At 36.3% G+C, this 27,258-nt stretch overlaps 1 protein-coding gene across 3 annotated transcripts; it reads right to left on the bottom strand.

The window, feature by feature from the left end:
- tac1 (tachykinin precursor 1) lies at window positions 1–26,988 on the bottom strand. Of its 3 annotated transcripts, XM_012964868.3 has the most exons (7): window positions 26,853–26,988; window positions 26,407–26,653; window positions 10,635–10,734; window positions 9,384–9,407; window positions 8,557–8,580; window positions 6,257–6,310; window positions 1–526 (listed from the first exon to the last, which is right to left on the bottom strand). In XM_012964868.3, the coding sequence occupies exons 2-7, from the start codon at window positions 26,515–26,517 to the stop codon at window positions 474–476; spliced, it is 366 nt and encodes a 121-aa protein (XP_012820322.1). In that variant the 5' UTR covers window positions 26,518–26,653; window positions 26,853–26,988; the 3' UTR covers window positions 1–473.
- Window positions 26,989–27,258: the final 270 nt, after the last annotated feature.

The following is a 27,258-nucleotide window of genomic DNA, read 5'->3' on the forward strand; positions in this document are numbered from 1 at the left end:
AATGTTGCAAAATCTCAATTTTTTTTTATTCAAAGTGCCACTATCAGAAAAAAATCTATACTGTGAAATGAAGACTTTGGATTCACATAAAAAAACATGCTGCAATGATACTAATTTATTCTCATTAACAAGATACAGGATTTTTGGAAACATGGAAACATTGGACTCACGGCACTCCACATTGGTTGCTCACTGCTTCAAATATATGAAAGTGATGTTTCATTTGTCATTTCCCTACAAGTCATTCATGTGCTTTATTTTAGTCCATTGAGCGTCTTAACTGAAGGATCACAGCACACTTAGATAACAAGTATCATTGCCACACTATTAAAAATAATAGCTTTATTGAATATAGAAGCTAAAACAATCAAGTCTTAAAATAAATAGGTATTCCTTTTACTGGATATTAACATATTACACTTCATCTTCCATCAATGAATGAAGGTTAACAAATAGTTGGGGCGGCAGGAGTCTCATTTTCTTCTGGTATCATAATAATTCAGTAGTGAGTTTCTTTCTGAAGATCCTGTAGGGTAAATAAATAAAAGGCCATGGTAAGACATTTTTATGCAAAAAAGACATGCTATTTCTGTTTTCAAACAAAATATTAGTTGACACAGAGGTACGTTTTTTAAACAGTACATGATACTGTACATGGGTGGAACTATTGCTAGTACAGCAAGGGCAGGTGCAACTGGACCATAGACACTTTCTTAGTAGTATTCTTATACAGGTACAGGACCTGTTATCCAGAATGCTGAGGACCTGGGGGTTTTCAGAAAAGGGGTCTTTCTGCAATTTGGATTTCCATGCCAATAGGATTGTTTTGTCTCCAATAAGGATTCATTATACCTTAGTTGGGATCAAGTACAAGGCACTTTTTATTACAGAGAAAAAGGAAATGGAATTATTTGATTAAATTGGAGTCTATGGGAGATGGTCTTTCCATTTTTCAGAGCTTTCTGGATAATGGATCCCGTATCTGTAGCCGAGCCCATAACAAGCCAATTGTCATTGGATTATTATAAATCATGGACCTCTGAGGTTTAGACTTTACAAAATAGGATGAATCCTACTCCCCTGTATCTTAATTATTATCATTATTATCAATAATAAAAAGTGTTCTATGTTGATTTGATTTTATTCTTCTAAGTATTCATATTTGATATATGTTTTTTTGTGTGTAAACTTCTTCCGTAATAAACTGTTCCAAATATTATTCTGACAGTTTGTACTGTCTCCTTCACTCCTGGAGAAATAACATACTGTAACTAAGAGGCATTTATGGAAATTTGATTTAACCTCAAGATAACCAGCTGCCATAGGAATTAGCGATTTAGCATCATATATGTATACTGCGCAGTCTGAGCTGTCTTCTTTCATTTGCTCCATATAAACAGTATGACTCCACATCAGCCACAAACATGCTGTGACATATATTCGTGGATATGTCTATAAGGAAAAAGCAGTAGAAAATAGTTCCATGAGAAGAAGATGAGAATGGAAACAGGAATGGTGGTAGGAGAACAAGAAGAAATAAGACCTATAGTAATAAAAGGCACCAAGCTTGGCCAGGTCTAGTAGTAACCCACAGATATTTGTGAATGTTATTAGACAGCATGAAATAAGACAAGGAGTTATAGGAATAACAGTACGTAACATGGCATGTTCTTTCTCATGACAGCCAGTCATTGAAGTGGCATATTTATTCCCTGATTTTCACGCTCTTACATTTAAGACTTTGTAAAAGCATATATCAGAACTAAGAAGTAAAAATTGCCTGGCAACTACCCGCCAAGAGTTTGAATGAAAATTAAACATAACTGTTATTCTTTTTACACATAAGCTGACAGAATAACAGCTTAAAATCAGCCGTGCATGTTGTGTTCAGATTAGTGCAGCTCAGCATCAGCGCTACTGAGTCAGTAACATCGCTTTAAAGGGAAGGCTGAAAAAAACAAATCTGATATTTTAGCAAAGCATCTTTTAATGTGTAGAGGTAAATGGGAGGGAGATAGTTCAAGCCCACCCAAGATATTACAGAAACAAAATTATTTATTTAGTAATATAAGATCAGTTTAAGATCTAGAGTGTTATGGGCACTATATGTAATACCCACGGTACATGATAAGGTGTAGTCTTTACTGGAAATGAAACTAAGCACAAATATTGCATAAAGCAATCACAATAAGACTACATTTTAACATCATCAAGTATAGGTTTCTACTCACCATCCCAATGTGTAGCCCTGTTTATTACAGTTTTGGGATTTGGCTATCTTTTTTGTTTATCTGTTTGTTTGTTTTTTTAAACAACTCCAATGGTCTACTTGTAAATATATAAATAAAATAAATCATCTTGAAATGTGTAGCTGTTATCATTACAAAGAATTCAATTGTTCATACGAATACCTAAAAGCCTAAGATTCGGGATGTAATGAAAAGCTCCTACTTGGGGATTTCCATTGTAAACTGCCCATTTGAGTTTCAGTGATGGTAAAGAGTTGTTTATAATGAGCAAAACATAGTTCCAACTTAATTAACAAATGTACTGCTGGTACATTTAGCCCAAAAACAATACAGAGCAACCATATTTATTCTTAATATTGAATTTATAGTATTCCTGTATAGAGGCATGAGAGGTCATTTTTGATGGCCACCATTCATTAAATGTACACACATCCTTGTAGCCCAATACAGTTGTGATCACCATGTCTGTGTCTGTCCCTATTCCAAATTGCATACCAGTATAACTATTGACACTGAGGAACCCCGGAACAACTGCCACTATGGATATGGTGGTAGCTCCAAGATTCCCACAATTATCAAGAGTTTATGTTTATGTGATCAAAATGATATGGACACTAAGTTTGACATTTATGTCCATTGACAAATGGACATAAATGTCAAACAAACCCAAAAGTAGAGAACAACTATGTTATATTAGTGCAATAATGGCTACACAGGAAAAGGAATATGACATTACAGCTTACTGTAAGCTCTAAAGTAGAAGAAAAACACACAAATGGATATGATTTATGCCGTATGAAGTTGATAATTAAATCATCCCATTATAAATTTGAGCAATTTCAAACTCTACTTGCTTGATACTTTTTGTCTCCCACCCAATTACAGCTTCAAATATCCCCAATCTGCCTTTTTTTCTGGCATCTCAGCAATCATGGTGCCTCCAGCAGTTCAGCTCCCTTTTTCCACTACTTTGCATATTAGTTCACAGAATGATGAAAGTTAAAAGACTGCACTCAAGGGGCTGTTAATTACGCCACATATGACGTGTGATCTATAAATATATGTATCTTTCTTCTACGTTGTCAGGCTTGGATCTCTTATTCCCCTAACTTTACATTGCATGGAAATGGGTCACCTAGTCATGATTAATAGACGGATCCAGTGAGAGGGACATCATGTTGGTGATCAGCTCCTTTTGTGATTGCTTAGCTTTGTCCTTTTAATGTCTGTGTGCACTAATTATGCCTTTCAGACACAAATAATGTGCAATGGAATGGTCTGTCTATGATCAGAGAAAGAAGGCAAGCTGCCCACATGGCATAGAAATGCTCTCATTCTAGGCATCCAATCAGAAGGTCTTCATCCCTATGTCTCTTTCTGCAGCCCATCATTGCACTCATGCCTAAAAATTATATACTATAATAATATGTATAAATGTAATATACTGTATATATATTACATAAAAATATATTGTAATGTATGGTTTTAAATTTATGATAAACCTAGTTTTCTGCATACAATGTATTTTGAGAGTTCCAATTATTAGCAGTTTTTAGCACAGTCCTAGGCAAATAAAAGCTTCATGTGCTGTGTAATTTCTACATATGTTGGGGCACTTACTGATATCTGGAAGATACACTGCTTGAGGTCGTGCAATGAAAAGCTGTTGTGTGTGGTACCACTAAAAATGACACCTCAGACTTTTTTGTAAAGAAGTTCAAAAAGAGATTGTTCAGAATCAGTGAGAGAGACTACAGTTTCCTGAACTGCTTAGGTGTTTAATAAATACTCATCCGGCTCTTCAATTTACCTGAATCATTAAATCTATGTAAATACATAAGCACAATTTTACCCAAAAAGCTGTGTTTTTGCCCATAATTCCAGTGTAATTGTGGGCACATCTCAGCTGTGACTGATGCAACAATATGGATGCTATTGTGCTTGCATTTTCATCCGAATCAAGTGTTAGGTGCATCTAGCATTTTCAGAAGTCTCATTCTCCTATTTATGCAACCTGCTAGGTCCCCTTCTAAGTTCAGGGCAATGGTAGCCCCAGATTTTTCAGCACAGTGTACCATTCATCAGAATAGGCAGGGTGGATGCACTGACTGACTGACATTCAAATTATTTGAAGCTGTAACTGTATGGGAGACAAGTAGTATGAAGCAAGTAGAGCTTGAAATTGCTGTTTTAAAACAGGATGATTTCATTATAAACATCATACAATCTTATTCATTAAGTGCTGTGGCACACGGGTAAGGGCTGTGGCACACGGGAGATTAGTGGCCACGCGACAAATCTCCCTTATCGCGGGTGGGATGGCATACACGGCAACTTTGCCGATTTCCGTGAATCGGCGCGCTGTGTATGCCATGCCACCGGCGATTTACATTTTAGCCGGTGGGATGGCATATCGGGGAAATTAGTCGCCCGCGACAAGGGAGATTTGTTGCGGCCAACTAATCTCCCCGTCTGTCATGGCCCTAATATGTTTTTGTTTAGCTTAGAGTGCAGCTTGTCATATTTACTACTCATTTAGGTTCTTTCTCCTTAAGATCTCCTTTCTCCTTAAGATTTATATGTGGTAATCCATAACAATCAATCAGATATTAGCATTTAAAAAGCAAAACTATAAATGCTGATGATTATTACTACATCTTGATATAAACTTTATACATCTTTTATACATCCCCCCATTAATAAAGTTTTTTTTGTGAATATGATAAACACTATAACTTGCTGTAGCCTTGCCTGGAATCAAGTTCAAATTCTACCTGTGTCCCTACAACCATCATCAAAAAATGCCAAAAAATGCCAAGGGTTGTGCTATAATTCAGTACAAGTGGCCCCCTGCTGTGTAGAAAGACACTATCCTTGCACTAGGTAACCCCTCTGTATAACAGAGACCTTTCTATTTGGGGAATAAATAGCAAACAATAACAAAGGGGATCACTGATACACAGGGTCACGACCAAGGTACCAAACACACCACAAACCCCTGGACCCACGGGCAATAAACACTAAACTAAGAAAGAGGTGTTATAAAATACCCTGACGTTAAACATTCAATTAAAATTATGATGTCATATAGTAAAGACTATGGAGCCTCTGAGCAGCTGGGGGGGCCATAAAAATCTTTTGGAGGGCCACATTCAGCCCACGGGCCCTGCTGCCATGGAGCCCTGCTCTATAACATACACACTTACTCAGACGGTCAGTGATAATTCCAGTGTATTGGAAGGTGAAATAATTTACAGATCTTTATGCTGGTAACAAATGTTAATACAATATCCAGTTTCTTTTTTAATTAGTAGTAATTAATGATTTATCATATTTATTCATTGTTTTATGTTACTGGTCAGTGTAATTGTGTATGCTATAGGGGAATGACCTGTTTTAATATAGTTATAAATAAATGGATGTATACTTATTTGATGCCAAGGTATTTCAGCACACTGCTTTCTTAGTACTATTTGGAAAAAATCAATCCCGTAACAATAAAACAATTTAAAGAAAACAAATGCAACATTAAAAGGAAAGTCCATAAAAACAAACTTTTAGTATGGAGCAGATAATTTGTTAAAATTTTGTTAAAAGTGGCATGAGATTTGTTTAAACTTTCCATTATAAAGTTCCCCAGTTTGGCTATCTGGTTGCCATGATCACAGACTCTAATAACCAATCAGTTATTTGGTTAAAAGGCCAGCACAGAAATCAAAGAAATAAAATATAATGATAAAAGTGAGAATTTAGTCTCACAATCAGTCTGCTTTTCGGTTGCAATAGTCACTGTCCCTAGTTCCCTGATATTGTTATTCAATTTCAGGCTGTGGAGAAAGAGAGAGTAGAAAGGGACATCAATTAGAATGAACACCAGTTGCAAAGTCACTAAGGCAAATTAGAAGATAAAAAAAAAGTTCATTTTTATGTTAACCCCTTTTAATGTGCTAAGTCATAAGACTTATACAGATTTCAACCTATCAGTGACATACAAGGGGAATACATACCCGAGTCTAAAGATCGTTTGCCCATAAGTCCAAAAAAGGAACCTGATTTATACCCTGAAAAAATATAGATTTGATGGGTGCTCTTTTATTGCCATTCAATGTGTATCATTTTATTATTTATCCTACAACTTCAAAATATTACATGTGACACCATAATGTAATAAGCATCAGCTACTGTATTGTATGATTTAAATACTAATACACTAACGCAGGTAAGTTGCTTCCATTGCTACTAAACAATCCAATCACAGGGTAATGTTCTTAATCCCAAGACATATGACATTTTTCAGAGAATTTACATCCATCCATCAAATGCTCCATTTTTTACAATATTATTGGAATCATAAGTACATTAGGTCTTAGTATAAGCTGATCCAGGGACTAGTCCACTTGCCATCTTGGAGTCAGGATGGATTTTGTCCCCCTCTGAGGCTAATTGTACAGGCTTTTTTGCTTTCCTTTAGAACAGGGGTCCACAACCTTTTTAGCCCATTTACAACATTTACATTTGAAAAAGTTTGGAAGCAGTGCAATCATGAAAAATGTTCCTAGCGGGTAACAAATAAGGGTTGTGATTGGTTATCTGGTAGCCCTATGTTGACAGGCAGCCTACAGGAGGCAGAACATATGGTTTTATGCCTCCACAATTTGCCTCCAAGTCAAAAATTCCAAAATAAGCCTCTGTTTGACGCCACTGGAAGCACCATGAAAGGGGCTACTATGAATTACGTTGCTATAGACATAAAAGGTTGATCTTGATGTTTACTATGTAAACAGATTGTTCAGACTGTCCTGCTCTGTAACACTGCCCTCATTCTCCAATGCAAGTGGTGTTGAATGTCACTACATTATTCATTTGGTTAACAGCATACATAATGATACTGAGATCTTGAAAACAGAACTTAATATGGGAGAAGACACTGGGTTGTTGCATCATTTTCATTGGCCAGCAAAAGTCTGGGTGAGGTTTGGGTTCCAGTTATTCATGTTGCTCAGTAATAGTTGAAGAAGAAATGATCCAAGTCAGATGACCCATAATAAGAATATAGGGGAGTGCAGTGTGCAAAATGCAATAAAAGAGGCACCCTGCATTTTCTGCAGTTCTGTAGGCATCTGCACTACTTCTCAGAGCAAAGAGACCTGCTGTTTTGCCCTTGAATAGAGTGATGCCTGTGTTAGATGGGCTGCAGGGGAGAAGCAAATAGGATATCTCATCCCATCCCCTCCCAGACCCCTAATTATTTAGACGCACAAGTTAGCAAGTGTTAGTAGATAAAGCACTGGTGCTCAGTGCAGAGAGCAGCATTCCCTGAGGCCCAAGTGCATGGTAAGCGAGCATGAAGGGGTGCGCTCTTGCACTTTAGCCGCAGGAAATGGAAAATGACCCCTAAAGTTTATTATTGCTATACTATTTTTCTTCAGGCCTAAAGACAATATATCTGCAATAATGAGCTCCTCTTCTTAGATGCAAATATGCAGAGAGGGTTTATTTTGTGGTGTGATCTCTTGCATTAACAACAATGTAACAGGAAATATTTAAGAATAAATCTTTCTTTTTAAAAAAGAATCATTTAAATATTAATTAGAAAGAATATATTTCCTTTTACTTATATGAGACGTTCCACCACTGACTGTACACAATGTGGCGCTATTACTATTACTCCATAGATCTGCATTGTTTTATGGAAATATGCTATTTGAAGGGTTCTCATACAAATACAATGTTCCATTATATGAAAGTGGATGATTTGGCCTTTAGGTATATATTACTGGCATAATGGGATATTAGCAAATGGCTTTTTCTGGTCTAGTTAAAATAAAATTTTCTTGTTGGTTACCTTGTTATCTCCTCGTTGTTTCTTAAATTTTTTTTTCATCATTTTATTCCGTGACCCTACAGACTTTTTGTCATTTTCCTTCTCACTTTGCCATCAGTTGGCATTTTCTTTTGTGGTCTAATAAGAGTAACTGAGTCGTGCAGCATTTTTTTTTACTTTAATGTTGTCTATGTTTTATGCTTTTATGGGGGTCATTTAGTGCTTATTATTGCATCACTTCTTGTCCATTCGAGATGTACGATAGAAATATCATTTTTGAAGTTCTTCAGCTACTATGATATAGTTCTCAGCAGCTTTATGGCTTTGATTTAGCATTCCTTGCAATGTATGATCTACCATGCTTCATTTAAACTCACATCAAGAGGTTCTAGTCTGTCTAAACTTAACCACTCAATCATTATATGCCATTTCACAAATGATCACATTTTCTATTTTTATACTCTAGTGTTTATTTCGACTTACGTTTGCGAGATATTTGACCAAATCCTGGAAGAAGAAAATAAATGTGAAATGCCCACTTACAATGTCTTTAATGCAATACTGATGTATGATGTATGCCAGGCATTTCTATGGAATTTTGTGATTTAGCCAAAGTGCAGAGGAACGTTGGTCCCAGCAATGGGATTCATACAAATAATCCCTACAAAGGGACCATGCATATCCTGCTACACACAGAGCATGTCTGACAGTCCCTATGGTTAGTGCTCAGAAGTAGTATGCAGTTGGTAGCGTATATCATTTAAAGAATAAAGTCCATTAGAGAATTTCCCCAGACCTATACTGGACTTAAGTTGTGACCAGTCAGAAGTAAACCTGAGTTGAAATATATTGTTTTCTTTAACCGGAAGGCACATAATGGAGTAAACTGGTTGTTGCCCATTAGAGCCAAAATAGATGCATTGTGATGGGGGTTATTAGATCCACAGAAGGGAAAAGCTGAGCACCAAAGACTGTTTTTTGATGTACTGGTGAAAAGACTAGGTGCCAAAAGGTAGCTATTGTAAGTGTTAAAGAGCAACACCATAAAAAACATCTAACTGTTTTTCCACAACAGATAATGGTTTAAAATATGGACAGCAGAAAAACAGGCAGAAATGTCTGGAGCAATAAAATGTGAGAAGAGTGTGCTTTTACAGAATGGATGGAAAGTGATGCAAAGCAGAACCAAAGCAAGAAATGAACCACCACATACATGTTATGTTTAACAGAATCATTTACATTTCCCAGAACTGTGCACCATATTGTATAGAACATGAATCATCACAAACCAGAGGTGTCGTTCAACTTACGTTTGCGGGAAATTTGACCGAATCCTAAAAGGAAAAAGAAAGAATTTCTTAGTTTCAAATAAACATATTGCTATATAGTTTGTAGAATAGTTAAAGCCTCTCAAGGCATCAGAATAATTGTAGTGACATGTTTAAAGAAGCATACATCCTACAGACCAACACTTTCCCATGAGTCCTTCTTTAAAAGCATTTCCTCATGCACTCCTAATTGCACTATAATTTAACCCTGCAGCTTTATTAAAGTTAGGTGGAAATCTTCTCATCATATTTTCTTTATTTCTGGGCATAAACAAGGTGATCTAGCCAAGCAGAATGCAGGTCATTTCCAAATGTCTATATTAGGGGTGGGGACCAATATAGGTGTACTGAATAATCTCACCAATTTGGTCACCCAAAACGGAAAACCCAGATGGCTGATAATCCCAATAAGACAAAAATAAGCACCGGCACTCAAAGCAAAGATACAAGCAGGGCAAGCCCTTGCAAGTTCATTGCGAACTGCTTATTTTTGTGTAGACCATTTAGGAGGGTGCCGATCCCTCCAGTATTTGTGCACCAAGCTTCTCTTCATTGGAGAGCCAGGGTGCGCGGGTAAGATCTTCTTTTCTACTGATAATCCCCAAAACTCATCAACATTAACCTTTTTGCAGGGAACTACAAATGTGCCATCAAATAGCTATCTGTAGGTTTTACGTACATCATCAGCACCCAAGTATAGAATGGCCACAGCAATGAGGCAAATACAAGACATGAGAAGCAGGTGTATCTGTATAATTCTGTTGCTAAGTGTTAAGGCCGGAGTCACAGTCACATTAGCTGCTATGTGGACCCTTATGTCTCAACTGACTGTAGATTTCTTCTGTGAGGAGCAAACTACCCTGAAGCAAATGTCTGCAGTAAAAGAGCAATATGACCCATCACTGCAGATAACTCAACTTGGCTGGTTAAAGTAGGAACTTGCCTACCTTAGGAACTAAGATAGGCACTTGAACTTGCCACATAGGGCAAAGATCATTTGCCAGTTACATATGAGTGAAAAGCTCTATATTCCTTAGTTGATGATGTCTGTATAACTGATTAAAATAAATACTGCATGTAACACATACTATCTTGACATGAAAAGAATGCAATGTATGTTTAGAATGTAAAATTATGGCTGAAAATCAGAATTGTCTTAATTTACAAACGGTTTTTTAAGCATAACTATAAGTCAAAAATTGTATTGTAAGCTAAAAGATGTATGGTCCATACCATTATTCCGTTTCCCCATTAGGCCATAGAACTGGTCCGGTCTGGGTTTCCTTGCGATTCTCTGCAGAATTCTTTCAATTACAGGCCCTTGTATGTCCTCCTAAGGTTTGAGAAATATGTTACCATTGCACAGCTATATTGAAATTAAAAAAACATTTTGAAGGCATACAAATCTACTGTATCTATGTTCTTCTTACGGTATTTGATTCCATATATAAAATAAGGCCCCTCTCCTACTAATTATATGGTATCTCTCAATATTGGGAGATACCATATATTTAGTAGGAGAGGGGCCTTATAAGTTTATATATGTTCAAACCAATTCCTGCTCTCCCAGTAAGCCTGAAACATAGACATTGAAAAATAAAAGTATGCTGCCATTTTTAAGAATATGAAAATGTCTTGGTACTCAAAAATCTCAATTCCTCCAAAGTTGCAGATCAAATAGAGAAAGAAGCTGGCTTTTCCCTTTCTAAAGAGACTGATTTTGTGAAACCTTGTTTTAAAGAGTAATTCCTGATTTTCAGATTTCTATGGATAATTGCTAAACTTCAGTTTGTATCACTCATGCATTCATGTCAATGGCACACAATCTTTCGGCCATCTATTGGAAAACAGCCCACTAAGTCCTAAAGGATGGGGCACCTTCGACAAGTAGTTACCACGTTTGGCAGATCTGCCTCTTGTTCATTTAATCTGCTTGTTGTTATTGTTTGTTTGGTTCTGCTGTGAATAGTAATAACTGTTCCCGGGGCTATAAAAAGCTTCATAGATTTGGCGCTTGTTTTGGACTTAGAAACAAAGGAGATGGATAATTATTCCTTAATTGGGCCATGTTCTGGCAAAGTTTCTTTTATTATACATCTCTTAACTTAGCTTGTGTTATATTTACCTCTGCCTGCACATGTTGTTCTTAAAGGCACAAAGCCTTTGGCTACTATACTGAGAAGATACCTTTCTACTGGAAATTGACACTAAGCTGTATATATATAAAACAGTGTATGAAAACTATCATTATAAGACAATTTACATCACCACTTTAATATTATGGTACAGTGTTTAAAATCCACACATATTCATACAACTGTGTAAGAATAAATTCCGGGGTTGTTACCTGGAAAATCAATTGCCTGAAATTGTAACACTTATTTCAGTGCACCATATCCAGGGTTTGTTTGAATCACAGCAATTCTTGCAGGCTTCAGATGCAACCCAGTGCTTATCGTTTCACCAGACTGAATCGGAAACCATTAGCTGGGCATGCACATTGGGCAGATTTATCAAAATGTGAGTTTAGAGCTTAAGTCATAAAAAACTCATCCACATTCTATTCATTCCTATTGGATTTTTAGAAGCGTATTTATCAAATGGTGAGTTCTAACCTTCACCTGTTGATAAATAAACTTGTAAAAAGTTCTAAACTCACATTTTGATAAATCTACCCCATAATGATTTGTTTAATAAGGAGCTTCCCCCCCCCCCCCATTTGGCACATGATCCATTTAGACCCAAGGCAAACATTAGGATTTTAATAGGAGCCTATGCAAACCTGTTAGATGAGGATCACATCAAAATCTAATGTAGTTTTCACCTGATGGAATTCTCTAATATGCCAGGTAGGCAGGCCATCAGTTTGGCACCATGCACAGGCCAATTAACTGGAACTTAAGCCTGATAGGGCCAAGGTGACAGTTTTTATTGTGCCATGCATGGCCAGCATAAATGTCATGTGAATTTAAGTAATGGACTGAAAATTCTGGATATGGTTTATCTCTAGTTTTTTTAGCACAGAATATTTTATATACCTTTATAATACACAAGAGCCATGACTATCCTATAAATGATATCCTTATAAACAGTGCATAGTGGTGTCATCAGTTATAATCAGTGCTTAGAGATGTCATTTCTATCATATGACTTACTGACTTTTGTGTATAATAATAAATAATGTACCCCAAATTGAAAAATATTATGTCACGTCGGAGTTCCATCACCTGTATAAGGTCATGGTCATGGATCTCCTCTGTGACTTATAATATCCTTAGATTTTACAAGAGGGGGTACAGTTTTCACTATATAAACATGACCTTGATCATTAAAGATAAATATTTAATATATCATAAAAATATTATTTTAAGACTTTTTCGTTAGCAAATAATTTAACTTTAAATATATGTGTAATAGTACAGGTATAGGACCCATTATCCGGAAACCCGTTATCCAGAAAGTTCCGAATTATGGGAAGGCCATCTCCCATAGACTCCATAATCAAATAATTCACATTTTTAAAAAAGATTTCCTTTTTCTCTGTAATAATAAAACAGTACCTTGTACTTGATTCCAACTAAGATATAATTAATCCTTATTGGGGGCAGAACAATCCTATTGGGTTTATTTAATGTTTACATTTTTTACTAGACTTAAAATATAAAGTTCCAAATTACGGAAAGGTCCCTTATCCAGAAAACCCCAGGTCCCAAGCATTCTGGATAATATGTCCCATACCTGTACAAGACAATTTTAAGGCTTTTCCTTTGACATGTACAATACAGACCCAGATATACTAATGTGATACATAGTTTATGCATGCAGCTTGGGCACCTGAAACACATTGAAGACATTAGTCACATGACTGCTCAACTGTCCTTTATATTTCTCTTCATGAGTTCTAGGTGCTTTTGCCCTAATATATCACAAGAAGATAACACTGTTTTCACTCAAAATAATAAAGGTTTTTGGCTATTTATGATTAATTTAACTGAACTGTATCACAGAGAAAAAAGCTGGGCTGATGGAACATGATCAGTCCCCCCGACCAGTGTTTCCGGGTGATAGCATCTACTCCTCGCCTGTTTAAAGAACATATCTCTGTTTTTTATGGTTTCTACATTTAGAACTTTTATTAAATTACCCATGAATTTAAAATCTCTGCTCAGCATGAATCTTAAAAAAGAAGACCATCATACTACCATCAAAATATCATATTATATAATCTGCTGTCAGCAGAAGTCAGCATAAGCAATGAAGTCAAAGTCACATTATGCATTAGGGAGCTCATGAATACATTTGCAAAAAACATTATAATTTATAATTTGTAACTACAAACCACTTCATGTTTAAGCTTAACTGAGTTGAATAATGTTCATGTTCTCTAACTTACTGGTCTATGGAGGGACTATTTAAGCCATGGTATAATGTATTTTAGAGTTATGTAATGGTAAATATAACCCCATGACTCAGAGAGCAATTTAGAGGCTGGGATTCTACAGTGAGATGCGGTTGGTGAAAGTGCACGACTAGCACACATGTCAAGATCCAAAGTTCTGTCAGGCCTCCATAGATGCACCTTGCACTGCTCTACTCAATAGATTGTAATGAGTCACTGTATATTTAACTGTGCCCCCTTTATATCTACAGACTATGCAATAACTTCAAAGGACTATGCAATGGCTCATTTCTTTCACACCATATCCATGACAAAAGCAATACATTTTTTAATTCTTAATCCTGCTGATATTATTGATTCTGCAATGATACCAGTTCCATAACATGCAGCAATGTTATTAGCCTGATATTTTGCTATATTATAATCCTTCAAAGGGGTAGTTCAGGCTTCACCTGGTATTATAACCACAGCATAAATAGTCATATTTAGCCAGAATAACAGCTGCTTGCTTTTACAGTGGATGTGCTATAAAAATATATCTTTAAATGTCTTAGTCATTCACATTGATACTACAATTTAGGAAAGCATAATTATAAAAGATGAAGCAAAATAGAAAAATTGGAAAAGTAAAAGAGAACATGAAAAGCAGAAAACTTTAAAATAATGGAACGAGGCAATCAGAATGGGGTTGGGAGTGACTGATGGACCAGATAATAGCTTAGGAGATGGGAAAAAGGAGGCAAATGTAAAAGAGAAGGGAAGGGACAAAAAATGTGAGGTAGAGAAAAACAATGGAATGGGAGGGATTATGGGAAAAACATTCAGAAAAGAAAGAAAATGAAAAAAAAAACAAAAATAGGCAAAAGACACAAAAACTGAGATGAAAAAAATTATAATTGGGGGAAAAGGGTGGAAGAAGCAAAGAGAAGGTGTGATAAGGGGAGGAGCAGAAAGACAGAAGAATGAAAAGAAAACTGGAAAATTAAGAGAAAGACTTAAATAAACAAGGGGTTTGCTACAATTACTGGTTATACAATAGATGAATGTGCGCTAGGCAGCACAATTATATAATACAATATATTTGGGCCCTTCTTAGTGTGTGTGATTAAAAAAGGTAAGGTTTGAGAAGTGGTGATACAAAAAAGGCCCACTATGTTGCTTAACCATCCAACTAGTTGCAGCTATGCAATATTAGTATACTCTATTGAAGACACTAGATAATACAATAAGAAGTATACAAACACATCAAATAAAAGGCTAGAAAACCATGTGGTGCTCATACTGATTGCTGTATTATGCAGCTTATATTTATTTATTGAGGAATATATCATGTCCTTTATAACCCTGTTGTCATGGCATATTCCTAAATACATTTATCCTATCCCCTTGTGATTTGTAATGTTGCTATATGATTGTATGTCAAGCACACATTCAATATTACAGTTCCCAACACCCTAACATCAATATTGCTCAGCCTGCCAAACGAGCTGATTGTGTCTTTGAGGCACATCTGACAAACACTTAGAGAAACTGCTCTTTAGAGATACCCAGAGGCTGAAAGAAATAGATTGCCAATATTAGTCAGGTGGGTCATTACTGTATTTTAGAATTACTAACAAGATAAATATGTGCAGTGAATAAGAAATGAGGTTTTATTCAAAGATAAATGCACCCTTCATTATTTCCTATGTAGATTTCTCTAAAATGAATTGCTGTCCCCTGAAAGGAATTAGATTATTGATACAGCTCTAGTAGCATAAGATAACTTGGGATTGGTACATTACAGGAAAATATTTTACTTTCTGTATCTTAGCTCTGTATTTCCAAAAGAATGCATTTGAAGCACAACTTAGCACTTCTGATGTGGCAACTTGTGGCTCTGAATATGTTATTTCAATATATATGTTATATATATGTTATAAAAACGGACCCTTTCATATCCCAATTTACATATGCAAACTGAGATTTGGTTTGGGTTCGGTATTCGGCCAAATCATTTATGAAGGATTCAGGGTTTGACCGATTTGGTGCATCCCTATTAGCAACACTGGCAGACCCAAAGGTTGTCCTTCCCTGTGTTAACCAAGCTGTTTTGTTATATTGGACTTTTTACAACTAATATCCAAGCAGTTTTCTAATTCAAATTGCCCTAAATGAAGAATACAAAGTAACTAGAATGTGGCATCTGGTAGAATTGACCAACAGGTCAGGAAGGTTATTTCTATATTCATATCTTCCTCTGATAGCATCAGCTATATATACACATGAATGCTATCTGCAAATTGTTTCCATAATCTTGCCATGTCTGTTTGGGTGTCTTCTGGGTATGTTAGTATCCTTCAACACTCTATCAACATACAGGAGGTAGGACAGTTGGCTCCTGATGAAACTGACCCTAGTGTGTGTACATGTAATAGGGAATTTATCTTGTATGTTCTATTGGGGCATGGACTGAAGAGGTTGCTGCTATATAAACACTCAAAGTTGTAGCTCCTTAGATGATGGATGATATAAGCAATACCATGGTATAACATTCTCCAGTGTGGACTCATGTTAACCTTAAACCAAGTAAAGTTGATTCTTATAATCTTGGATTTATTGTAGGTCACAGTTTCATTCAATACCAGTCAACACACTTTATATAGTTCATTGTTCAGTCAATTCATGTATCTTTTTTTTAAAGACCTTCTAGGAAGGGAATTCGTAAACCCACTTGCCTTTTAATCTTACTCCTTCTTCCTAATTAATTTCTTCCTATCTGCTATGCTTCCAATCTATATTGTTAATGAGCATTCTGCTTAATTGTCACACAGCACCTTGAGGCCTGTTTCCCATCTGAAAGGGACCTGGGATCTGCCAGATTTGAAGCTTCCCATGATTCCTCCAGTTTTTGAAGTGATCATTAACTTTCTAATATGGTGTAACTGTATATAATCTAGGACCATTTTTTTTTTTTTGTTTAGATGCACATCTAAGTACAGGCAAGGGACCTGTTATCCAGAATTTGGATCTCCATATCTTAAGTCTTCTAAAAAAAATTAAATCCAATAGGATTATTTTCCTCAAATAAGGATTAAATATATTTTAGTTAGGATCAAGTAAAATGTGCTGTTTAATTATGACAGAGAAAAGGGAAGCTATTTCTAAAAATAAGAATTATTTGGTTAAAATGGAGTCTATGGGACATGGCCTACTGTAATTTGGAGCTTTCTGGATAACAGATCCCATACCTGTACATGTCTTCAGAAATATTTGATTATAAATGGCGGAGGGTTTGTCATATGTTATTTTAGAATCAGAGACTTTAAAGTGCATGCAATGGAAAATGTTAGCAATTGTATATACACTGAAAATTACTTGTATGGTATTTAAGCTCCTAATACACTTGAGTTAAATGGTATTTCATGGGGGCAGGTTAACAAAAGAGTCCTTTACTTATCAACTGTCCTTGACAGAAAATACAGGACCTTCCATCCATCATTACTCCTCAAGGACAAAACCTATTGCAGTTAGTACTCTTGTCCTTCTGGTGGATACAAACTGGAATAATCAGTGCAACCCCTATGTTCTTAAAAGCCACTTAAACGTCTTGTAGACATTGTAGCAGGCCTTGAATGGACACAAAGAGAAAACAAGTAAGGTAAGAACATACAGCATATATATATGCAGGTCCTTGAGAATAACCACAAATTTTGAGAAGCTCTTAAACTCAAATGAACTTACCAAACATGTATCCCTCAGTATCGGAGTGCCAATTTCATGAATAAACCAAAAACCAGTAAACATGTGTATATTTTGGCAGTATAATACAAATGGAATGTCTGTTGCGCAGTACATTCATCCCTATTTGGAAGGTTTAAAAGAAGCTTTGGCATACATATTAGATTCAGTGCATTTACCAAAAAATTTAATGTTTTATCCACTTTGGAACAACAACCCCAACATCTAGCTTGTGTGTAGATGCCATTATTATTATTATTTATATTTAAAGTACTATTCATTCTGTGTTCCGCCCTTCTTGGTGCCTAGATGTATTTAATTATTTTTCACAGAAAGAAGATTAATATCCCTAAAGAGAATGATTGTTTTCTGCTAATATGTTTTTCCATTAAATGCATTCTAAAATATCTGATTCTAAAACATTATATTGTATACCCACTATTTATACCCAAAAACTTTTGGAGACAGACATATACTTACATGAGCATCTGAACATAAATTCAGTCCTAGGGTGCATAACTACTTAACTATAGTCATTCAAAGACCCAGGCCATCTATAATGGTATGAATAATATGGCTTGGTTTAGCTCTTGGTTCAAAGGTAAAGCAATGTATTAGTTTTGTAGTAATAGGTGGTCCACAGGGAGTGATATACAAGTTGTAGCAGATAACTAAAGGCAACTGCAAATAAGAAAATTAGAGTAAGGAGAGGAAAGAACATGGGGTGCAATAGGAGGAGAGAAGTGAAGATGGACAGGAGAAAGTAAGGTAGAGAAGGAAGATGGTAATAATTAAGCAGATATAGAGAATATGACCAGGCAAGAGAGGATGGGAAGAGGCAAACAACTGTTTAGAGAAAGGCTAGAGCAAACTGTGCCCCTAATTCTGCAGCACCCAGAAAATGAGGGGAAAAGTATGAATTTGAAAAATATTTTGGTGAGAGCAGCCCTAGTACCTTGATTCATAGCGGACTGCTATTTCTCATCCAACATAAAGAATATAGCATGGAAAAAGGAGAAAGAGACCATCCTTTCATAGTTGATGTATAACAAGTGGGCTTGTAGATATGCCTTTAGCTACTGGGCTTTTACTAAAAACCTGTTCTGCTCTGTAGAAATATGTTTTTCCTTAGCACCCCATCTCACTATTGCATACCTGAATTCATGAAGGTTTTGAGATATGCAACTACTCATTGACTGGTAGAACTGTTGACTGCTTTTTATCTCTCTTCTTTACCCCATTGCTACATTTACAATGGAAATTCCCTATTCTCATATGTAGCAATTATGTATTGCTATTGATCTGTTACAGCAATATCTTGGATCTGTCAGAAATACTTTTTGTTGGTACTGCCTTGTAAATTGTACAAGGGTCCTTTAAACACTAACGAGTATGTTTAATAACAACTTGCTTTTATGCCTTTTTGTGAGAAGAAACCGTAGATCATTTATTTATTTTTAAATCACCCTTCACTGCCCAATCAGAGTAAGATTCATTAAATCAAATTAAATTCAGAGCTGAAATGAGTCCTGGAGGTAATGCTTTATTAAAGCCCATCCACAAAACCTAAAACAGGTCAAACATATGGTTTCAAATCAGTAATGTTATTACATGCAGAATGGATGAGCTGGAATAAACAAGGCTCAAATAGCCACAAGACATTGACTAGAGTCAAAATAATGACATCAAATTGTTTTATGAATTCCATAAAACCAAATATACAAAAATAAAGTTAACTGTAAAAAAATCAAATAGCTAAAATTTGTCTGAAAAAGGTGAACTGCTTATTATTTCCCTCATTAGTATATCATGTTGGGAATTTCAATTGATTTACTATGGACAAGCAATTACCTTTATCATGTTAACATAAGTTATCTATAAGTCCTATTGGTTTATTTGAGCTCTGATAAATAGTTTTGTCAATGGCAACACGCTCAATTGAACCACTCTTAGGATAATTGAAGAGACGATCCCAAGGTGACTTTGTGACCATAAATGCTGGGTTACACTGTCCAGACAACACAATATTTTAACAGAAAACAACAGACTGTCTAGAAGATAGAATGTTATTGAATAGAAATGATTAGTTAAAATCCTGCTCCACAGTTGCACCATATTTCATATGCATTAGTGACTATTAATACCTGCAAAACTATACCGGTTGAATTAGCACCTAGAGATGTAATATAAACAGCATTTATAGCTTGATAGTTAGCTAGTGTGTGTGTGAGCTTGAAATCTTATGAAGGCCAATATGTTAAATAACTATATAGTCTGTTATACTACGGGCAATGTGATCTGGTGCCATACCACTTCAGGAACACATCATTGGCTGTATCTCACCAGTAGCAATGTTCTATAAGGTAACAAGACTATGGTGTGCATTAAAGTCACTCTGTCATTATATGCAATGATCCCAAGTAATTCTTCCTCTTGTACACGGCTCCCTTCTCTTACTTGTATCCTAGGAGTTGCTACATTCCCAAGGCCACAGCTAGGGGGCAGAAAAACACATTGATTTCCTATTAATGGTAGGAGTTCAAAAGAATAACTATGGGGACCCAAAACATTTTTCTTCTGTATATACCATACCAGTTGCAGTGTCCTGGATTAATCTTTACAAGTGCAAAACTATAAACTGAAATGATGGTTCCTACATATGTTCAGTTTGATGTCACTATATTGGTCCCACCCATATAGGTGTTCAAGAGACAAGTCACACAAAAGATAACAATGATGTTTGCACCACACAGAAATAAACTGCTAGAATAGTGTAATATTAGAGACAATATAAAGAACAAATAGTTGAGCACCACAAACTTAGTATGTAATGTAGTACATGTAGTATGTATTGTAGGTGTGCATGTAAAGCATGTTGTATCCCAGACTGAAAAATCTGGAATCGTAGTTTTGCCCATTTGTGTGCAGCAGTCTCTATAAGACCTCAGTATATTATTAGAATTCCTTCAAGGACAAACCTCAGTGGAACCCTCAGCTAATGCTTTGCATTTTAAAGTGGCCCCAGGAGAACTCCGGCTAATAAGACAAGGAGAACAACCAGACATCTTATCTACATCTGTGTAGCATTATCTGAATTTATATTACACAATACTGCACTGAGTTTACTCTGAAACACCTTAACTTGGTTTCAGAACAGTGGCATCATGGAGAAAAGTGCCCCTCAAGTAATACATACAAAATTACTGCCTGTAAAGGTTGCAATGGCATTATAAGCAATAGAGGGATCCAGGCCTCAGTTCTAGGCTATAGGACTATCCCATGTATACAAGTACTGTAGATCAATTAAGACAACCATTTGTTTAACTGACACTAATTGGGCTAAAGTAGGAAACACAAACGAAATAACCAATAGGAAAGAAAACACAGGCTGTCACAGTCAATCCTTTCCCAATATTTATCACATATATAGCTGCAGCACTATAATTCAGCAGAAATCTGATTGGTTCCAATATACCATGTTTCCTTACACTTCTGGTTGTCCTTTTTTTCATCTCAGAGTCTCCCCTGACATAAGTGATGACGTTGTGGGTGTTACCTTTCCTGCCCAATGTGTGTCATTCTGACTTTTTCTAAGGATATGTCTAAGAGACAAAATTATTGCTAAGGAAAGAATATGGGCAATACCATATTTATGGAACAATTAGTTAATTATCACCTAACACCACAGACATCCACATTTTGAAGTAACAATCAACTATATGTGCTGTTACCATGGTGATTGTTATATTTCTCAGACTATTCTTTGCATTTATCTTGGCAAAATGCACTAAAATAAAGTGCTAGAAGATGCCAAAAGCCAATTTAGTAAAAAAAAAGGTTTATTACATGAAAACCGATGGACAAGAGTCAACTGGAGATGCAATTCATTTCAGAAAAACTTATTTCACTGTTTATCACGTGAAAGCTCTATTGAAGTCTATGGGAAAAAACTGGAATTGAATTAGAAGAAAAGTTTTTTCTCCTCAGTGAATCTTGTTCATGAGTTTTCAAGTGATAAATCATGAGATAACTTTTTTTTTTGAATATGAACCAGTGTATAATGACTGAAACATTATTCCATTGGTAAAAATAGGTTGATGAAATACCCCTAACTTATGGTGAAAGACAAGGGAAATGACCCACAATTTGGCAATGATTCTTACATTAGACTCCAAATATGTATACATTTCCAGGGGAAAGCTCTTGGCAGTTTCTAGAGGGCCCTGTTTGGTAGGCATTAGAATCAGTCCAGAGCATGTACACACCAAAGGGCTCATTTATGTCCTCAGACACAATGGGCAACTTACACTTTTCCCCGCAGTGAGTTGTGTCTAAAACCACTTTTATTAAAGGTACTTGCATCCAAATGCCCTCTGCGCATGTCTGTATAGTTTCACTCAGTAGCGATCAGTCCTCCCTGCCTTCCATTCTGAATTATGAGCTGCTGCATCTGATGATGCATGGTGCTGTGTGAACCCTGGAGCTACCAACAACTTCTGACCAGGCGGTAGCTCCAGGGTTCCCTCAGTGCCCTGCATCAATAAACTTGCACCTAAATCGTATGCTGAAAAATGGAACTAACATGAGTGAATACCAGAACTGACACCAGGCAGACTGTGAACGTATTTGGCACAAATGCATCTGATTTACAGCAAAGATCAAGAGCAGTGTGCTAGAATCAGACTTACTGCAGTTGCATCCAATTCCCCACCCACATTTTGCATGCAATGACACATGAATAAAAAACATGGAGATGCATCATGGAGTGCATCCAAAATTGCTCTTTGCTCATTGCGTCAGGGTAAGTGAATGTACCCTCATATTTTTCATAAGGAGCAAACAGCCCTTGTGCAATTGCTTTGTTCTTTAGTGACGATTTCCAAATGATAATTGGAGATTTCACAGGAAACCAACTGGAGTGCACTTAAGTCTATTGCTGCGAGAAGGGGGTTCCTTGGTAACCCCCAGTAGACTGCAGCATACTTCACATCGAAATGTGCACCAACCATAAGGAAAATGGCACAAGCCCTACGATGGCAATAAAATGCCTTTATATTCACTATATATATATACTATATATATACTACTATATTCTATTATAGTAGTGGAGGGAAGGGCACTGTAGGTAATTTTCCTAAACTGCCATATCATACTTCATATATACAATGGAAAAAAGCTGCTGTTGATGCATATGCCACGCCTTCCCCATTCCAATGTGGAATGAAATACTGCCCTGACACTAAATCATGGGACTACTATTGAAAGATTTTGTGAGTTATAGTTTAGCTATAGCTGTAGAGCCCCTGGTTGCAGATCCTTGCCTTATATCCACCAAAGATAATAAAGTATGATATAATGAAGTAATGAAGTATGGGAGGTAAGTGAGCTCTGTGAGCTACCTGTAGATACTTTAATAAGAAATAGAGTATTCTATGGACAGGGTTGCTAAATATCGCATGCAAACATAATATACTATAGAATAAATTGCATAGTACATACGGTTTTATTTTTACTATAAAATTGATTAAAAAGCGGTAGGAGTAGGACATTTTACCTATTATTTGAATAAAAATTATTTCTGTTAAGGATTTGCAATATATCAGATTTTGTTATCATTTTTTCAGTAGCACAATATAAATAAGACATTTAGTTAAATAAAAAAGGGGCAGGGATGGAGAAAGGGTTGGGCAGAATGGGCATTTGCCCTGCCCCCAGCACCACAGGAGCCCCTATGAGCACATGTAGGGGATGCTCAGCCTGCAAATGTGTTGTATGTCCTGATGGAGCCCCAACCTCCCTACATTGACTTTAGAAGGAATAGGACAAAATGTTTTCAGAGGGATTATATACTCAATGAATTATATATCCAATCATATCATCAATAGACAGGTGCTGATGTCTAGAACAATTCCAGAATCACCTTATGTTCTACTTGGGCAGCACATGGAATTTATTTCCATTGTTATAGAAAAAAACAGATCCTAAATAGAGCTTATGTTTCCAAGCTACAGGATGCAAATATTAGCACTTCTCAATGCCCTTATTGAAATATTTAATAGTGCACATCTATGTATTGTCCTCAGGGTATAAACAAACCTCTGCCTCTTGTTCTACAGACTCTGGGGCTAAAACACAGCTCAACCCCTTTCTGCTGAAAACATTTTGCCACTCTGTGCAGCCTGCGTCGGCACTCTCTCCAAACTCTGAAGCTTTAATGAAGCTGCTGGAGAATAGCATGCCTAATTAGTGGTCTGTTTTAAGTCCAGCTTATCTTGCTATTTAAAAATACATAGGGGAAGGGGTTTCTGCTTTTCTACACTATTCATTAGGTGCAAGGCAACCAACTGGTGATAGAAAGTAGATATTGATTAACACCGTATGTGCTCCTCATTCTTCCTTCAGTTAATATATTTTTAAAAGAACAAATTTGAGACTTTAGGTGCTCAAATTCAGAATTTTTGGCAAGCATCAGTTTATTTTTAACAGTGCTAATGTTATAAAAGTCAGGAAAATATATAGCCCCTAATTCCACCTAGCTGAACACATGCCACCCATTGCTTAGGGCTCCTCGAGGGAAGCGGGGCAGACTGACAGTTTGTAAATATTGTATTTATTGTAACTTTTCATTTTAAGAACCCAGTCGCAAAGAGGTGCTGCTGTAATGTCTTATAGCTTGTTAAAACTGAGGTCAAACAAGGGCACTGTGCATGAAATCTATGGACTGTGTTCAGCATTACCTCCGGATAGCAAACAATATGGCATAAATACATGTATTCATATAAGTATATGGACAGTGAAAAATAAGATCCTTTATATAAATAGACAATATTTTGCCTTTAACTACTTAACATGAGCATTAAATGTGTATTGGGGGGAGTTATGATAGGGTTTATTTTTTTAAAACCCTATGCTTTAATAAAGGTGCGTGAAAGCATCTAAAAGGTAAGAAAAATTTAAATCCTGACTAGATTTCAGAAAAATGAGGCTAAATTCTACTATTAATGGATAAATAAAATAAACACTCAGTGCTGGTTGTGCTGTACATACAGTATATAGTATTTATTGCTGATTTCTATAGTAAGAGCATTCTCAGGCTTAAAGAGATACTAGTAAATCTGTTCTATATGATTGATTTTCACTTTCCTAAGCAAATGTTGCTACTTCTACTGACTGCATTGGGTTTTCTGACATGGGTTTGGCAGTAGCTGTTAATAAAACTAATGGCACAATGCTGAGTTTTATATCTCCCATAAGATGATTTTGAATCCCCAGGACACCAGAGCAGTTTTTATTGCAGCGCCCTGGAGACCTACCTGATGCCTGATGCTGATTTATGGCATATAAATCAGGACTGGGTTAAGAGATCTCAGATGCGCTAAGGCGCACATTCATAAACATGCCCCACGGGGAGTTAACCACCAAAGGAGCAAGTCAAAAGCAAATGCAGCGAGTTCAAGTCTCCCCCTGTGCTGAAATATTTATACAACCTGGGAAACAGGGAAATAGCGATGCTACTTCAGTGATATTCTCAGATTTCCCAAAATATGGTCTTAACAGGCTAAAGGCATACTAGAGGAAAGCAGTTCATCATTGCCCCAATTATCCAGAGCAGGAGAGGAAAACACTCTGCAATTACCTTAACCCAGAGATCATTATGAAAACTCATTTCAACACTCAGCCACCTGGGAAAAACCATTGTTCATTTGCACCAGGCAATAACAGCAGCAATCTGGGACTCCCCTGGCATTAATAATTTACAGCCTTTGCCACTTTTGCAAGTTACTTGTACACATGGCTCAGAGAAGTTTTAGTTATTACAAATGTGTACAGCAAATATATTTATTTTTTCTCTTTTTGACATAGGAGATAGTCACTGTTTTCTCTGACAGGAAATTGTATACTAATCAGTATAAAATTATTTAACATATTTTTACAGTTATGGGACCTGTTATCCAGAATGCTGGGGATCTGGGGTATCCCGAATAGGTCCTTCCGTAATTTGGATCTCAATACTCGAGTCTTCTAAAAATCATTTAAAAACTAAATAAATTCAGTAGGATTATGTTGCCTTTAGTAAGGATTCATTATACTTTATCTTAATTAGGATTAAGTACAAGGTACTGTTTTATTATTACTGAGAAAAAGGAAATCATCATCAAAATTTTAATTATATGATTAATATGGAGTCTATAGGAGATGGCCTTCCCGTATTTCAGATCTTTCTGGTTAACAGGTTTCCGGATAACGGATCCCACACCTGTACCAATATATTGCTCAGAAACACAAAAGATCAGTACTTGACTGCCCAGCTCTCACTCTACTACCCCAGTTATATCAAGTTTGGTAGATTTAGCAAATTCTGTTATTTTAAGCTGAAACATTAGGACCATGCATTTACGTTTCAATACTATTAATATCCTTATGATTTCATTGTTGGTATAGTTTCTTTGATCAATTACATATTGCAGGAAAAGGGGAAGGATAGGAAATAAACACGTTATTCAATATAATAACCATTATATCTTGGTGGATGTATTTCATGTATGTTTTGTTCTGTAATAGTAAAACTGTTTACATGTAAATAATGCCTGCTCTCACTTTCCTTCTAACTTAGAACAATGTAAGTTCAATATAGACAAAGTATGGAAAAGGCAGCAGCCACATTCGTGCCATGTTCTGATGCTGTCACTTTTATCCATGCAATTCATGGAGTTTACAGGTAGACTTTACATTGTTGATGGTACAAGTTTGCTCTACACATATACACATTGTATACATATTCTGCCTATAGTGTTTAAATCTATAGGTGTATATTTGTGACTGCAAAAACAGATGTCAAAAGTATTTCATATTTCAGAATTTAGCATTATTTAGTGAGTATCCCACCTGAATTTGGTCGCTGTAAGGCCAGTCACTGTCTTCATTAAATCCAATTTCTGCCGCAAACACTTGTGCTGAAACCAGAAGAACGACAGCAAATGCTACAAGGATTTTCATGGCACCCTGTATTCACTGTAGGAGGCTGCAGTAAATTGCCCTGCACGGTGTCGGAGGCAGGTGCGGAGAAGACACTTAAGTGCAGAAGGATCAGTAAGAATATTTAGCAGCAGCTCAGCTGGGTGGATCTGTATTTCTGCAACAGAGAGAAAAGAGGAGAGAATTACTTTCTATTAATGCAAAGTAACAGACATAACAGAAGAAAACAATACATATCTACTTTCATGGATTAGTGTAAATAAAATAAGGGAGGTAAGTTTCATTCAGTCTTTCCCACATCTTACTAGAAATTCTTTGCTGGGATCAAGCAATGTCAGAGTCCTAAATGCACTTACTGTACTCAGTAGAAGAGGCTGTTCTTCTGTCACCCACCCAGGCTCGTGTGCCTGTGAATACAGTGTCTATCTGAATACACTCTGGAGAGCTCTCCACTATATATAAGTGGAGATGGGCAGGTCCAGAGGAGCTTCGTGTTCCTAAATCTAATTACTGCACTCAGTCTATTTACCATATGAAGCAGGGGGAAACAATATGACGTATATTCCCCCAGCAGTATTTCCTATCAATATTCCATTACAGAATTTAGAGGCTTCCCTACTTGTTCTTTAATCCTACCTCCCTTTTTTTTCCTCTGAAACATAGAATGACACTTCCCCTGGAGGTGACCCGCTGATGGCAATGACTCCACGCAATTTATGAGACGTGACGTCATTTACGAAAATCTTTGCACTCCAAACTGAT

This window comes from Xenopus tropicalis, chromosome 6, assembly GCF_000004195.4.
Source record: "Xenopus tropicalis strain Nigerian chromosome 6, UCB_Xtro_10.0, whole genome shotgun sequence".
Taxonomy (NCBI): Eukaryota; Metazoa; Chordata; class Amphibia; order Anura; family Pipidae; genus Xenopus; species Xenopus tropicalis.

What these genes read in the sequence shown, in the direction of transcription:
- tac1 (XM_012964868.3), bottom strand. Translation starts at nt 26,517, where the DNA reads ATGAAAATCCTTGTAGCATTTGCTGTCGTTCTTCTGGTTTCAGCACAA. An exon ending in CTTACAGCGACCAAATTCAG is followed by an intron (nt 10,735 to 26,406) that starts GTGGGATACTCA and finishes CTCAAACCTTAG; the next exon opens with GAGGACATACAAGGGCCTGT. An exon ending in CAAACGATCTTTAGACTCGG is followed by an intron (nt 527 to 6,256) that starts GTATGTATTCCC and finishes TTTACCCTACAG; the next exon opens with GATCTTCAGAAAGAAACTCA.